The sequence below is a fragment of the Hylobates moloch genome, unplaced genomic scaffold (assembly GCF_009828535.3).
Source record: "Hylobates moloch isolate HMO894 unplaced genomic scaffold, HMol_V3 SCAFFOLD_3, whole genome shotgun sequence".
Classification (NCBI taxonomy): domain Eukaryota; kingdom Metazoa; phylum Chordata; class Mammalia; order Primates; family Hylobatidae; genus Hylobates; species Hylobates moloch.
The window spans coordinates 41,739,154-41,753,878 of NW_026652278.1; the positions used below are offsets into that span (position 1 = coordinate 41,739,154).

Sequence of the window (14,725 nt, forward strand, 5' to 3'; positions counted from 1 at the left end):
AAACAAACAAAACAATACAAAAAAAAACTGGACTTCATAATAATTAAAAACTTTCATGCTTCTTACCAGAGAGGAAATGAAAAGATAACCTATAGAGCAGTAGAAAATATGTGTAAATCAGGCTGGGCGTGATGGCTTATGCCTGTAATCCCAACACTTTGGGAAGCCAAGGCTGGTGGATCACCTGAGGTCAGGAGTGCGAGACCAGCCTAGCCAAGATAGTGAAACCCCATCTCTACTAAAAATTTAAAAATTAGCTGGGTGTGGGGGCAGGTGCCAGTAATCCCAGCTACTGCGGGAAGGAGCCGAGGCAGGAGAATCATTTGAACTCAGGAGGTGGAGGTTGCAGTGAGCAGAGATCACACCACTGCACTCCAGCCTGGGTGATGGAGTGACACTCTGTCTCAAAAAAAAAAAAAAGAAAAAGAAAAAAAAAAGAAAAAAGGAAACGTGTAAATCACATATCTGGTAAGAAGCCTGTATTGAGAACATATACTCCTACAACTCATAAAAACGGCAAATAACCCAATGAAAAACGTGCAACTTACATGAACTGACATTTCTCTAAAGAAGGTATACAAATGGTCAATACATGAAATGAAGTTCAACGTTATTGGACATCAGGGAAATTCAAATCAAAATCACAATGAGATATCACTTCACATCATTAGTATGGCTATAATCAAAACATCAGATAATAACAACTGTCACAAAAAGATGTTGAGAAATCGAACGTAAAATAGCAGAGCCACTTTGGAAAACTCTGGCAGTTTCTCAAATGGTAAAATACAGTTACCATATGAGCCAGTAATTCCACTCCTAGGTATCTACCTGAGGGAAATTAAAACGTATGTCCAAACAAAAACTTGTACATGAATTTTTACAGCAGTATCCTCTCCTCCCTTCCCCTCCCCTTGCCCTCCCCTCCCCTCCCTTCCCTTCCCTTTCTTTCTCTTTTTTTTAGACGGAGTTTCGCTCTTGTTGCCCAGGCTGAAGTGCAATGGAGTGATCTCGGGTCACCGCAACCTCTGCCTCCTGGGTTCAAGAGATTCTCCTGCCTCAGCCTCTCGAGTAGCTGGGATTACAGGCATGCGTCACCACGCCTGGCTAATTTTTGTATTTTTAGTAGAAACGGGGTTTCTCCATGTTGGTCAGGCTGGTCTCAAACTCCTGACCTCAGCTGATCACCCACCTCGGCCTCCCAGCAGTATTTTTCAAAACAGATAAAAGGTAGAAACAACCCAAATGTCCATTAACTAATGAAAGGCTTTTACAAATTGTGGTATTCATACAATGGAATATTATTTGGCCATAAAATGAAATACTACCACAACATATCCATTAGGATGGCAACTATCAAAAAACAGAAAATAAGAGTTGGCAAGGATGTAGAGAAATTGGAACCCTTGTGTACTGTTGGTAGAAATGTAAAATGATGCAGCTGTTAGGGAAAATTGAATGGCAGCTCCTCAAAAAATTAAAAATAGAATGACCATCTGATCCAGCAATTTACTTCTGGGTACATACCCCAAAGAACTGAAAGCAGTAACTCAAACAGGTATTTGTACATCCATGTTCACAGTAGCATTATTCACAACAGTCAAAATGTGGAATAAGCCTGTGTCCACTGACGGATGAATGGATAAAATTTATATACATACAATGGACTATTATTCAGCCTTAAAAAGAAAGGAAATTCTGTCCTATACTACAACACAGATGAACCTTGAGGACATCATGTTAAGTGAAATAAGCCCATCACAAGAAGACAAACACTGTAGGACTCACTTACATGGGGCATCTAGAGTAGTCAAATTCATGGAGACAGAAAGAATGGTGGTTGCCAGGGGCTGGGGAAAGGGGGAAATGGGGATTTGACGTTTAATAGGTAGTTTCAGTTTTGCATGATGAAGACTTCTGGAGACTGGCTGCACAACAATGTGACTGTACTTAACATTACTAAACTTAAGTTTTAAAAATGGTTAAGGATGGTAAATTTTTTGTTATATATATATTACCACAATTTTAAAAACCTGATACATCCCTTAACAGTAATAAAATTTAGAAAAGGAAAAAAAAGTACTGATATACGCTGTCATATAGATGAACCTTGAAAATATTCTCTTAGGTAAAAAAAGCCACTCACAAAAGACCACATATTGTATGATTCCATTTACCAGCCACATGCCATTTAATGATGAGTACATTCCGAGAAATGTATCATTCAGTGATTTTGTGGTTGTGTCAACATCACAGTGTACTTACACAAACCTAGATCAGACAGCCTACAACACAGCTACACTGTATGGTATAGCCTGTTGCTCCTAGGCTACAAACCTGTATAGCATGTTACTAAATACTGTAGGCAACTGTAACACAACGGTAAGTATTCATATATCTAAACATAGAAAAGGTACAGTAAAAACGCAGTCCTAGTCTGCTGCTGACTTAAATGCTGTTATGTGGTATGTGACCAAACATAAAATGCTGAGAATAAGCAAATCTAAAGAGACCAAAAGTAGACTCGTGGTTGCTGGGAAGAGGAGGGAAGGAAGTAAGAGGATAAAAGGGTGATAGCTAAGGATATGGGGTTTCTTCTTAAAGTGACGAAAGTGTTCTAAAATTGACTGTGGTGATAGTTACACATACCTGTAAGTATACTAAAAACCACTGAATTGTACACTTTAAATGATGAATTGTATAACGTATAAATTATATCTCAATAAAGCTGCTTGAAAATTTTTTTAAAGATTGGTCTACCCAGGACGGAAAAACACTAGGCATCCAAAAGACTGCTTGATCACAACCCCAATACACTTACACAGAGCCTAAAATTGGTCCTCTCATTCCAGGCGAAGTCCTATTGAGGGAAATAATCTACACAACCAGCTGCAAAGGAAACCCAGACCAGTATGTATACTAATCATATATGGTGTCATTAATACATATGAGGGGACAAACACAGATCAACATTTAAAGAAAACTTAACTACGGGGTTTTAAACAAGCACTGTTCAGCAAGCTGTGACTTATTAGCACTAAAAAACTGAGCTCCCAAGAAACTGCAGTTCCCAATCCTGGTTACATATCAGAATCACCTATAGTACTTTTCTTTTTTTTTTTTTTTTTTTTTTTTTGAGACAGAGTTTCACTCTCGTCACCCAGGCTGGAGTGCAATGGCATGATCTCAGCTCACTGCAACCTCCACCTCCCGGGTTCAAGCCATTCTCCTGTCTCAGCCTCCAGAGTAGCTGAGATTACAGGCACCTGCCTCCACACCCAGCTAATTTTCATATTTTTAGTAGAGACAGGGTTTCACCATGTTGGCCAGGCTGGTCTTGAACTCCCGATCTCAGGTGAACTGCCCGTCTCGTCCTCCCAAAGTGCTGGGACTATAGGTGTGAGCCACCACACTGAGCCGGGATTTTCTTTCTTTCTTTTTTTTTTTTGAGACGGAGTCTTGCTCTGTCGCCCAGGCTGGAGTGCAGTGGCGCAATCTCGGCTCACTGCAAGCTCCGCCTCCCGGGTTCATGCCATTCTCCTGCCTCAGCCTCTCTGAGTAGCTGGGACTACAGGCGCCTGCCACCACGCCCGGCTAATTTTTTTTTTGTATTTTTAGTAGAGATGGGGTTTCACCGTGGTCTTGATCTCCTGACCTCGTGATCTGCCCGCCTTGGCCTCCCAAAGTGCTGGGATTACAGGCGTGAGCCACCGTGCCTGAGCCGGGCTTTTCTTTGAAATACAATTACCTAGACTTCTTCATAGATCTATGAAATCAGAATACGGCAAAACCGAAACATACATAATTTTGATCTCTGATAACATCCATGAGTACACTAGTAAAGTTAGTAAACTTACTATTTAGTGATATAAATGAAAAGTTTTTGAAGAGCTTTACCTCCATTATTAGAAAAACTATGCTTTTCCAAACTTAAGCAAATTATCCTCTTAATTCTCTGCAAAAATAACTAGATTTTTTAATAGAAACCATACTAAACAAGATGAGTATTTGACATTTTTTATGATAAAAAAGTGACTATATTAATAAGGCTCTAAATGACGATTAATTAGCAACAGAGTGTTATTGTTTTGTTTTTTAGTCAAAAAGGCAACTTATTTACTTACAAAAATCCATTTAAAACATCAAGGTTTTTCCCCACTCCAGGCCATTATCTTGAATGGCCAAAACATTTATTTTATATTCACACAGATTCTATAAGTTTAAAAATATTAGGACAATACCTATCCAGGTCTTTTTTTCTTCTTATTTTGAGACGGAGTCTACCTCTGTTGCCCAGGCTGGAGTGCAGTGGCATGATCTCGGCTCACTGCAACCTCCGCCTCCCAAGTTCAAGCAATTCTCCTGCCTCAGCCTCACAGGTAGCTGGCATTACAGGCGTTCGCCACCACGCCCGGCTAATTTTTGTATTTTTAGTAGAGACAGGGTTTCGCCATGTTGGCTAGGCTGCTCTCGAACTCCTGACCTCAGGTGATCCGCCCACCTCGGCCTCTCAAAGTGCTGGGATGACAGGCGTGAATACCTATCCAAGTCTTATTTTACACTCGTAGTTTTTGCTTTGGACACCAGCATGAGTAAACCCAATAATACCAGAAATATGTGATAAAAACAAAACAATCAATCTCTCAAATTTCCAGAATTGTGAAAACATTACCACAATCTGTACTAATCCTGATTTTATAATATATGAAACTGGGGCTCTTCGGGAACACTTTATAATTTCTATACTACATAATAAAACTGTTGCTGAAATATTAATATGTATCAACTAATGGTGCACATATTCACTTAAAGGAGGAAAAATACTCATACTGTAGCTTTAAACCAAATACTGCTGGGTTACCTTCCCCATTCATAGCATCCCCCGCCACTTGCAAACTTCAGTTCATTTACATTGCATGACACGTTAGTTTATGTGTGACTAATGAACAGCAAACCAAGTGACAAATTAGTTTGAAAAAACAAATTTTAGACTTTGTTCTCAGAACCACTACAGACCTGATTTTTCATCTTGGACTTCAAATTCGGCACCAGCAGATCCCAGGAGTGATGCACCATGTTGTAACAATCTACATATATCAAATCTGTCAAAATTCAATCGCTCTGTAGTAGGTGAATCTTCCATAGAACTTTCGGAAGTAGGTTCTACATGAGGTTTAAAAATATTAATTTGACCATATAGCCAAAGTGCGGAATGAAAGAAAATAGCGTATCATTACTTGGGTTGCATGGGTTACACGCAACACACACACACACACACACACACACACACACACTTTTTTTTTTAAGAAGTGAGGTCTTGCTCTGTTGCCCAGGCCGGAATGTAGTGGCATAATCACAGCTCACTGTATCCTCGAACTCCTGGGATCAAGGACTCCTTCTGCCTCAGCCTCCAGAGTAGCTAGGACTACAGGTGCACACAACCATGCCTAGTAAGTGTTTTTTATTTATTTTTGTAGAGACAAGGGTCTCACCATCTTGCCCCAGGCTGGTCTCAAACTCTGGGGCTCAAGTAATCCTCCTGCCTCAACTTCCAAAAGTGCTGGAATTTACAGGCATGAGCCACTGTACCCGGATAGTAATATTTCGGGAAAAGTAAAAGTGGAGGAAGTAGAAAAGCTACTGTGGGTTTATGATCAGTTCTTAGTTGTCTTTGAATAAGTTGGTGGTTCCTTTTCCACAGGCCATCAGATGTTAGTGAGTATACATGTAACTGTGTCCAACCACAAAAGCAAAATGTTATTTATATAAAGAAATGCATTCCCATGTTAAAATGTATATGTTAAATATCATGCTGTCTCCACTTACTGTTAGAGTTTAAAAATACCAAGGTAACAGCACGAGTTTATTATAGTGCTCAGTTAGAAGACAAAAATATTCACAGAATGTATTCATGAATAAGGCTAATAAGAATCATCCCTCCCCATACCTGAGGAACAGGCTGAGCCACAAAGCAACTATGCATTCAACAGGACTCAGTTCCCATACTCTGGGCAAATAAGAATCTCCTGGTAACTTGCTAAAATCATATATCCATGTGAGGTCTAAAAACATATATAACATGTTCTGTATTCCTTCCTCAAAAAGCTATACGTTATAAATGTTAAAATATAATTACTTACTGACTTAATAGTTTGTTTAGCTGGCATCTGCATGAAATTCATCTGTAAACTAAAGTATAACTGCTTAACTTAAAAGGAATTTCTATTAGTATTTTAAGTTTTCTAGTGATGATAAGCAAATTCATTTACTAAAAATTTTAAAGCTAGTTAAAAATTTAATGCTAGCTTAATACTAGTTTTTTTTTTTAAAATTTAGTCTTTGAAAAATGGAACTAAGTTGTACCATCTTTGCGTACCAAACTAAGTGGGGATAACAAGCTGAAAAGGAAAAGGCTCTTTTCTAAAACAAGTTATAACTTCTCTAGTCACACATTTCATTTAATGAGAGAAGACAAATTAACAAAATAACTCAAAATAACAGGTATCAGCAAATATAAAGCAACAGTTTCAGGCAAGCTAAGATTTATGATAAAAGTGATGTTATTAAAGTGAGTTGAGGCCGGGCACAGTGGCTCATGCCTGTAATCCCAGCACTTTGGAGGCTGAGGTGGGCCTCAGCTTGAGACTAAATCATGCTTGAGTTTGACTAAATTCAAACCCCGCCCCCCTGAGCCTGGCCAACAAAGCAAAACCCAATCTCTACTAAAAATACAAAATTAGCTGGACATGGTGGTGCACACCTGTAATCCCAGCTACTTGGGAGGCTGAGGCACGAGAATCGCTTGAACCCAGGAGGCGGAAGCTGCAGTGAGCCAAGACTGCGCCACTGCACTCCAGCCTGGGTGACACAGTGAGACTCTGCCTCAAAAAAATAAAATAAAAGTCAGTTGAAAACGAATCTAGTTGTACCATTAAATTTTGATTTAATTAAAATGGGCAACTTTCCAGCTTTTCAAAAGATATAATTTGTTTTTAAATGTCATTACAGGCAATCAGAACACATTTTTTCCCACTACAAGAAATCCAAAAAAGGGCACATAAAAAACAAGACTTAACATTCCAAATATCCATATATAATTGTGCTTAAATGCAGAAAATAACTACCCTATACTATTCTCCCAGCAACAAGAAAAAAATAGACTTTCAAATATTTACATTGTACTGATTTAACTTCTTTTTTTTTAGAATGTCAATTACTTGAAGGGAAGTAATAACCCTTGTAAATCAAGCATACTATAGAATTTGTAATTTAAAATGTATACAAAAACATTTTCTATATCCAGTAGTTTTTTTTTTTTAATATGGTGAAAAATCACCTTATTCACTATCATTTCCTGACAAAGCTGTACCTAAAAGCGTGGAAATTAAGACTTTAAAACTGAAATTATTAAAATACAAAATGCATACTATAATTAATTCTACAGTTAGGTTTTTACTTAAAACTACTTTCTCCACTTAAAAGCACCTTGTCTGGCTCTCGGCACTGGATTCCACTCAGGTACATTTTTCACTATAGCTTCAACAGCTTGTCCTGCTGCGATCCGGGTATCCCAATTTGCACTCCTTAAATATATCAACACCTTAAAAATTATAAAATAAAAGTTACGTATACAAAAATATTGTTTGCGCAAGGTAGCCAGAACAGAGAAATACAAATTTACTTGTTATTAATGTATAATTTGGCAGCCACCCAAATACATATAAAACACCTTAGAATTATTAAATTCATTTACAAGATTCTATCATTCACAGAAAAATCACTACCACCTTAAAAAGGGGATTTAAGAAACCTGTGGCTAGGCACAGTGGCTCATGCCTATAATCCCAGAACTTTGGGAGGCCAAGGTGGGCAGATCACCTGAGGTCAGGAGTTCAAGATCAGCTTGGCCAACATGGTGAAACTCCATCTCTACAAAAAATACAAAATTAGCCAGGCACGGTGGCACGTGCTTGTCATCCTGGCTACCTGGGAGGCTGAGACAGGAGAATCACTTGAACCTGGGAGGCAGAGGTTGCGGTGAGCCGAGACAGTGCCACTGCACTCCAACCTGGGCAACAAGAGCAACTCTGTCTCAAAAAAAAAAAAAAAAAAGAAAAGAAATTTGTAATAAAAGAATGTTTAACTGCATTTTAAAAATAACAGCCATTTGGCCGGGCGCGGTGGCTCACGCTTGTAATCCCAGCACTTTGGGAGGCTGAGGCGGGCGGATCACGAGGTCAGGAGATCAAGACCACGGTGAAACCCCGTCTCTATTAGCCGGGCGTGGTGGCGGGCGCCTGTAGTCCCAGCTACTCGGAGGGGCTGAGGCAGGAGAACGGCGTGAACCCAGGAGGCAGAGCTAGCAGTGAGCCAAGATCGTGCCACTGCACTCCAGCCTGGGTGACAGAGCGAGACTCCGTCTCAAACAAAAACAAAAACAAAAAAAAAACAGCCATTTAACATACTAAAAAGCAAAGTACATATTATTCATTAAGTCCCATTACTTAATACAAAGAATTGAAAGTTACAAAAACTCAAGTTCAGTATGGTTGTAAGATATAAGATCAATACACAAAATCAATTGTTATTTCCACGTATTAAACAATCTGAAAATGAAATTAAGAAAATCATGCCATTTACAGTAGCATCAGAATGTAGAAAATACTTAAGAATAAATTTATCAGAAGCAGTGTATGACTTGTACAATGAAAGCTACAAAACACTAAAAATATTGTTGAAGAAATTAAAGATCTAAATAGACACCTTGTGTTCACAGATTCAAAGACTGAAGATTGTTACAACAGTAATATATTCTAAATTAATCAAGAGATTCAACACAATTCCTATCAAAATCCCAACTTTTTTTTTTTTTTTTTGCAGAAATGGATAAGCTGATCCTAAAATGTATATGCAAATGCAAGGGACTCAGAATTACCAAAACAATCTTGAAAAATAAAATTTAGTAGACTCACACTTTTTTTATTTTTATTTTTTAGAGATGGGCTCTCTATGGTACCCAGACTGAAATGCAGTGTCTTAGTCACAGGTGCAATCATAGCACACTGCAGCCTCAAACTCTTGGCCTCAAGCTATTCTCCTGTCTCAGTCTCTTGAGTAGCTGTGCCTACAGGCATGTACCACCACACTCGAAAACATACACTTCTTGACTTCAAAACTTTCTACAAAGCAACAGTAATCAAGACAGTGTGGTACTGGCAAAATGACAGACATACAAATCAGTGGAACAGAATTAAGAGTTCATAAACAACCTATGTCTATGGTCAACTGACTTTCAACAAAGGTGTTGAGACAATTCAATGGAGAAGTCTTTTCAATAAATGGTGGTGGGATAACTGGAAAGCCACATGTAAAAGAATGATGTTGAACACCCACCTCATAACATACACAAAAATTAACTAAAAAAACTGACCACAGAACCCAAAAGTAAGAGCTAAAACTATAAAACTCTTAGAGGAGAACTTAGGGGTAAATCTTTGTCACCTTGGATTAGGCAATGGTTTCTTAGATATGACACCAAAAGCAGAAGTGATGTTCAAGAAAGTAAAAAGCTCATAGAAGAGTATATTTCCAAATCAAATACCTATTTCCTAATCATATACCTCTGTATAGTTTGGATACCTTGTATATGAAGAACTATACCATACGAAGAACTTTCGCAACTCATAATAAAACGACGAATAACCCAATTTTAAAATGGGCAAGGGATCTGAGTAGACATTTCTCCAAAGAAGATATACAAATGTATTGCTTCTCTGCTTTTTGGCTAAGATCAAGTGAAGACATGCAAATGAATAATAAATACATATGCCTGATATCATTAGTCATCAAGGAAATGCAAATCAAACCCCTTCATATCCAGTAGGATAGCTACAATCAAAAAGTCAGTTAAGAAGTATTGACGAGGATGTGGAGAAATCTAAGTTCTCATACACTACTGTTGAAAACACAAATAATGGGACCATTTTGGAAAATAGTTTGGCAGTTCCTCATAAAGTTACCATATGGTACAGTAATTCTACTCCCAGGTATATATATACTCTGGAGAATGGAAAAAACCTCCAAAATTTTGTACACAAATTTTCATAGCAGCATTTTTCATAATACAGTAGCCAAAAAGTGAAAACAACCCAAATATTCATCAACCAAAAAATCAGTAAGATGTACACATGTATACCCACGCAATGGAATATTATTTGGCAATAAAAATGAATATACATGCTACAATATAAAAACATTATTTTGAGCAAAAGAAATCAATCACAATAGATTACAATTCATTTTATATAAAATGTTCAGGATAGGCAAATCTTCCTACAAAGTTTAGTGGTTCTCGAGGATCTAGACATGAGTGAAGGAGTATTGAAGAGTGACTGCTAGTAGGTATGAGGTTTCTTTTTGTGGTGATAAAATGTTCTAAAATTAGAGTATGGTAATGGCTACTGTACACAACGTTAATATACTAAATACCACTAAATTGACACTCATGGTATGTAAATTATATTTCAATAAAGCTGTTTAAGAAACAAAACTGGCCGGGTGCGGTGGCTCACACCTGCAATCCCAGCACTTTGGGAGGCCGAGGTGGGAGGATCACGAGGTCAAGAGATCAAGACCATCCTGGCCAACATGGTGAACCCCGTCTCTACTAAAAATACAAAAATTAGCTGGGCATGGTGGTGTGTGCCTGTAGTCCCAGCTACTCGGGAGGCTAAGGCAGGAGAATCGCTTGAACCCAGGAGGCAGAGGTTGCAGTGAGCCGAGATCATGCCACTGCACTCCAGTCTGAGACTCCGTCTCAAAAAAAAAAAGAAACAAAACCATCAGGCAACAGGAAAACGCTGACAGCCAAGGAAAAAGGAAAGATGGTGAGACAGTGCTAAAGGCAAACTTTGCCTCTTTGGGAATGATTTGATGGTAGCCAATATGCTGAGGTCTGAGTGAAGAAGACCAGAACTCACTTGGAAGGCTGGTAAACTTTTCTCAGTTCAGCACAGATGGGGTCTGTTCATTGTTTTACAGTTTCAGGTCATTCAGTCCTCCGTTTCCTCCCTTGGGCTGAGGAGAAGAAATGTGTTGCCTCTCTCTGTCTCCACCTTACACACGAATACTGCCTAATACGCATCCTTCTTCATTCTAAGAACGTGGAGCCTGTAGGTATCAAATCACTGTCTCTCCATCTACATCCTAGTTAGAAAGTTCTGATAATATCTAAGTGGGAATTATGTTGGAAAGAGAGTCACTGTTAGTCCTTGTGGTAGCAACCACACAGTACAGATGTGTGTATGTTGAGAAAGGGCTTAGAACTTCCACTCATACTCTGTAACAGAGATGGGCAGATGAGAATGAAAAAAGGGGGTCAAACTGAAAAGAGAGAGAGATCCTGGGGCTCCCAATATCTGGGCAATCACATTGCTCCCCTACCCTATCCTGTATCTACCTCCCCAACTCCCCTCCTACACAAAGCACTCCTGCTTTACTCTGCACATCAGGAAATTAAATGTGTAGAATTTGCCACTTATTATGATACAGGTACACTTCAATAAGCATACAGAGTTCAGTAAAAATACAGCAGTTACTTAAGGGAAGAAAATGGACTAGGATTATGAAAACACTGATCCACCAAAGCAGAAAGCCTCCATTTTCAAACAGCTGATAACTAAGAATGTAACAAGACTCCAGCTTCTCATGTATTTCAATCATTGCCCATGAGTACTCATCCATTTGAAGACTACCAACTATGATATAATTATTAGTCATTAAGAACAAGTTAGACCACTAACAAACCAGATAAACAACTTAGTTCATTACCAAACTGGGACAGATTCAAATTTGTGCCAAAGGCAAAAGGATCTATACTCAAATCCCTTAAACTACTAAACTTGATTTAAAAAAAAAAAAAAGTTTAAGTCTTGTGACCAAAAAAAAAAAAAAATAGCAAAAATGTTTAAAAATTAAGATGATGTTTACCTTTATTTTCGTGTTCCTATTCATGAATAAGTCTCTACAATTGTATTATGCTAAAAGAAAAAAAAAGTTCTTACTTTAGACAGGAGATTATTTAGTTCATGGGGATGAAGCTTCACCACTTCTCCAAGTTGCTGTGCAGCAGCTTTTCTTGTAACAGGAGTAGTGCCAGTATCCAGTAAAATAAAAAGGCGATCGAGCCTGAAATAACAAAAATACAATGGTTATTCTGAAATGTTTTTCCTCATATGCACAAGTTTGAGTCAATAAATGTACTGAGCAGATGCTACAAATGAAGACCTAGGCTAACATAAATGAGCCCCGGAAGGACATTATGGTGAAATAAGCCAGACACGGAAAGATAAATGCTGCATATTCTCACTCATAAATGGAAGCTAAAAAGTCGATCTCATAGAAGTCAAGAGTAGAATAGTGTTTACTAGCGGCTGGGAAGGGTAGGAAAGGCAAGAGGGATGGGGGAGGCTGGTTAACCTTCTATTTGCAGCTAAATAGAAGCAACAAGTTCTAGTGTTCTGTGGCACTGCAGAGTGACTAAACAACAATTTACCGTATATTTTCAAATAGCCAGAAGAGAGGCATTTTGAATGTTCCCAATACGAAGAAACGGTAAATGTTTAAGGTGAATAATATGCTAATATGATCATTACATTGTATATGTGTATGAAAATATCACACTGTATCCCCATAATAATGTACAATTATCTGTCAATTAAAATAATACTTTTTCTAAAATGGCAAAAATAAAAATAAAAGTGACCTATGCTAGGACTACAAGAGATGCCTAATCGCTACTTTTAAGGAACTTGCTACTGGGTTTGAGGGGAGCAGGTAAGGTAAGGCAAGTACAATAAGATACACGGCAGAAAAAAAAGTACAAAGTGCTTTGAGGATTATGAAAGAAAGGAGCAAATACTATATCCCCAACTATGTAATACTGAAAAGGCTTCATAAAATAAATGGTGTATGAGATGGATCTTAGTGGTAGAAAAGAATTTTAACACTGGTGGAGATTAGGTGGTGAAAGGGAAAGGGGAAGAAATACCTGGAAGAAGGAAAACAAGAACATAACAATAAGAGAAGGGAGAGTATATTTAGGGAAATGAATAACACAGTTTGGTTGTAATTCAGGGTATACTTAAGAGAAGAGTGGGAGATACAGCTACAGAAGTAGCTGGAACCCTACTGTGGAGACCTTTTAATGAACTTGCAACCATGAAGGTCTTGGGTCAAGAAACTAATAGAACTGAAACTATGCTTTAGGAAGATTAATCTGGCAGCAGTGTGATACATGAAGTAAAATGGGAAGAAACTCAGCTGGGCGTGGTCATGTCTGTAATCCCAGCACTTTGGGAGGTCAAGGTGGGAGGATCACTTGAGGTCAGAAGTTCGAGACCAGCCTGGCCATCACGGTTAAACCCCACCTCTACTAAAAATACAAAAATCAGCCAGGTGTAGTGGCATCCACCTGTAGTCCCAGCTACTAGGGAGGCTGAGGCAGGAGAATTGCTTCTGAACCCGGGAGGCAGAGGTTGTAACGAGCTGAGATCGTACCACTGCACTCCAGCTTGGGTGACAGAGTGAGACTGTGTCTTAAAAAAAACAAAATTAAATCAAAATAGATTAAAGTCTTAAATCTAAGACCTCAAACTATGAAGCTAGTGATACAAAGAGAGTAATACAACACAGTTAATTTCTAATGACATTCTAAAATTAATTTACTTTACACATACACTATGCACAGACATATCCAATCTTTTGACATCATATTTCTCCTTCCTCATTCAAGGCTATCTAAACACTTGCCTTTACCCATTCATTCACTGGCTTTTGCTATAGGATTGGTGAACAGTCAATCAGACAGATAGTAGGACCAAGAAAGGGGAAAAAACGGTTTCTTGACCTACTTTTATCTTGATACCATCCCCCTCCTATCCTCATTCAATTATCCTTTCTCCAATATCTCAGATCAGTGTTACTAATCCATTCCCTTCTTCCAATATGCAGAGCTCTCTCACTACTGAGAAAATAAACTGCTTGATCTCCACTCTCTAGAATACTTTAACTGCCAAGTATCTTGAACAAGTGTTTAATATATCATTTCCTCATCATACACAATTTAATCCATATAAATCGAGGTTCTATCTTTCTATACCAAAATACCACACCTGAAGGTCACCAATGGACTCTTGGGCTCCAAATCCAATAGTTTTTTACAAGGCCAATTTTTCTTGACTCTTCTTTGACACCTGCGACCAGCAAGCACCCCATTCTTGGACAATACCAATACTTTCCTTCCTAAGTTGCACATTATATTACCCTGTTCTCCAAACTCTTCTTTCCTTAGTTCTCTTTTTCTTAATACTCTTAATATGAATATCGGGAGAATACTCATATTCAATCCTTGGCTGCTCAACTCCCATCAGTTTCTCCCTGAGGAAACTGTATACTGTTATTTGTTTAAATTATATCCAGAACAAATAGTCCCCAAATCCAGGCCATCTGAGAGTGCCAGTTTCACACTCCCAACCGCCTTGTCATCCTGTTGCCAGATTAACTTCCTAAAATGCCCTCTGAATAAATCACTACCTTACTCTAAAACTTTCAATGGCTCACACTTATCTACCAGAAAGTAATCCAAAACAAAAAGTATCTCCCAAATGTGGGTATTTCTGGTTTCCACAATTTTGCCTATACTGTTTCCTCCACTCAGAATGTCTCT

At 38.4% G+C, this 14,725-nt stretch overlaps 1 protein-coding gene across 2 annotated transcripts in view; it reads right to left on the reverse strand.

Moving 5' to 3' along the window:
- The window catches only part of BTAF1 (B-TFIID TATA-box binding protein associated factor 1), a 107,647-nt gene that overhangs the window by 82,974 nt on the left and 9,948 nt on the right, over positions 1 to 14,725 (reverse strand). For both annotated transcript variants that reach the window (XM_032136857.2, XM_032136841.2), the window contains exons 2-4: positions 12,063 to 12,186; positions 7,486 to 7,600; positions 5,017 to 5,163 (exon numbers count right to left, since the gene is read on the reverse strand). In XM_032136857.2, coding sequence (XP_031992748.1) covers positions 5,017 to 5,163; positions 7,486 to 7,600; positions 12,063 to 12,186 — 386 coding nt within the window. The remainder of the gene's footprint in view (positions 1 to 5,016; positions 5,164 to 7,485; positions 7,601 to 12,062; positions 12,187 to 14,725) is intronic.